The 639-nt window shown below is 38.3% G+C and overlaps 1 protein-coding gene across 1 annotated transcript in view; it reads right to left on the bottom strand.

Annotated features, from left to right (window-relative positions):
- Window positions 1–318: 318 nt before the first annotated feature.
- LOC119590976 overlaps window positions 319–639 on the bottom strand; it is a gene marked incomplete in the record, with an annotated part of 2,923 nt that continues 2,602 nt past the window's right edge. Inside the window, 1 exon segment of the mRNA XM_037939708.1 lies at window positions 319–639. Within this exon segment, the coding sequence (XP_037795636.1) occupies window positions 361–639 (279 nt within the window).

Below are 639 nucleotides of genomic sequence, written 5' to 3'. Positions count from 1 at the left end.
GGAAATGTTGAAATTAGTGTTAATGTATAATTATTATTGCAAATACGTGAATGGTATAGTTATAAATGAATTAACAATTGGTTTATGTACTGAGTCCGTGGATGATATAATTTTATTAGAAAATGTGGAGTGGAGAGAAGTATATCATGCAGTAAGGCATCTAAATTATATATATTTTTACAAAATGATAATAATAAATAAACAAATAAAACCACTTATTTGAAGCAATTCTTTGTTCTGTGACTATTTTATCTTAATACCTATTTTCTTCTCCTTTGCAGAACAGAGAGAATGAAGGGAGGAATAAAACGCTGTGAATGATGACTTCAATCAGTATTATTCACTAAAAACACATGGCTTTCATGCGAAAAGACATGTAGCATCAATATCACAATCTCCATTAGTGTTGCGCATCTCGCATTCCCCAGGACAGGGCAGGAACGGTTGGTTCACAATGTTAGGAGCGAATCGTAAACCTTTGGGTAAGACGCGACGCCTGGTCGGGGGCAAATACACGCCATCCGCTACAAGACCTTGGCCCGTGTTTTCCGGGGCGCGTACGATCACAGAAGACTTAAAGACCGGTAGGAGTCGGATGACAGAGGAGTATGTAGTCACTGGAGAACCTATGACAGGTGG

Source organism: Penaeus monodon, chromosome 28, assembly GCF_015228065.2.
Source record: "Penaeus monodon isolate SGIC_2016 chromosome 28, NSTDA_Pmon_1, whole genome shotgun sequence".
Taxonomy (NCBI): Eukaryota; Metazoa; Arthropoda; class Malacostraca; order Decapoda; family Penaeidae; genus Penaeus; species Penaeus monodon.
Note: the sequence above shows the minus strand (reverse complement) of the source record. Positions and strands in the feature narration are given on the sequence as shown.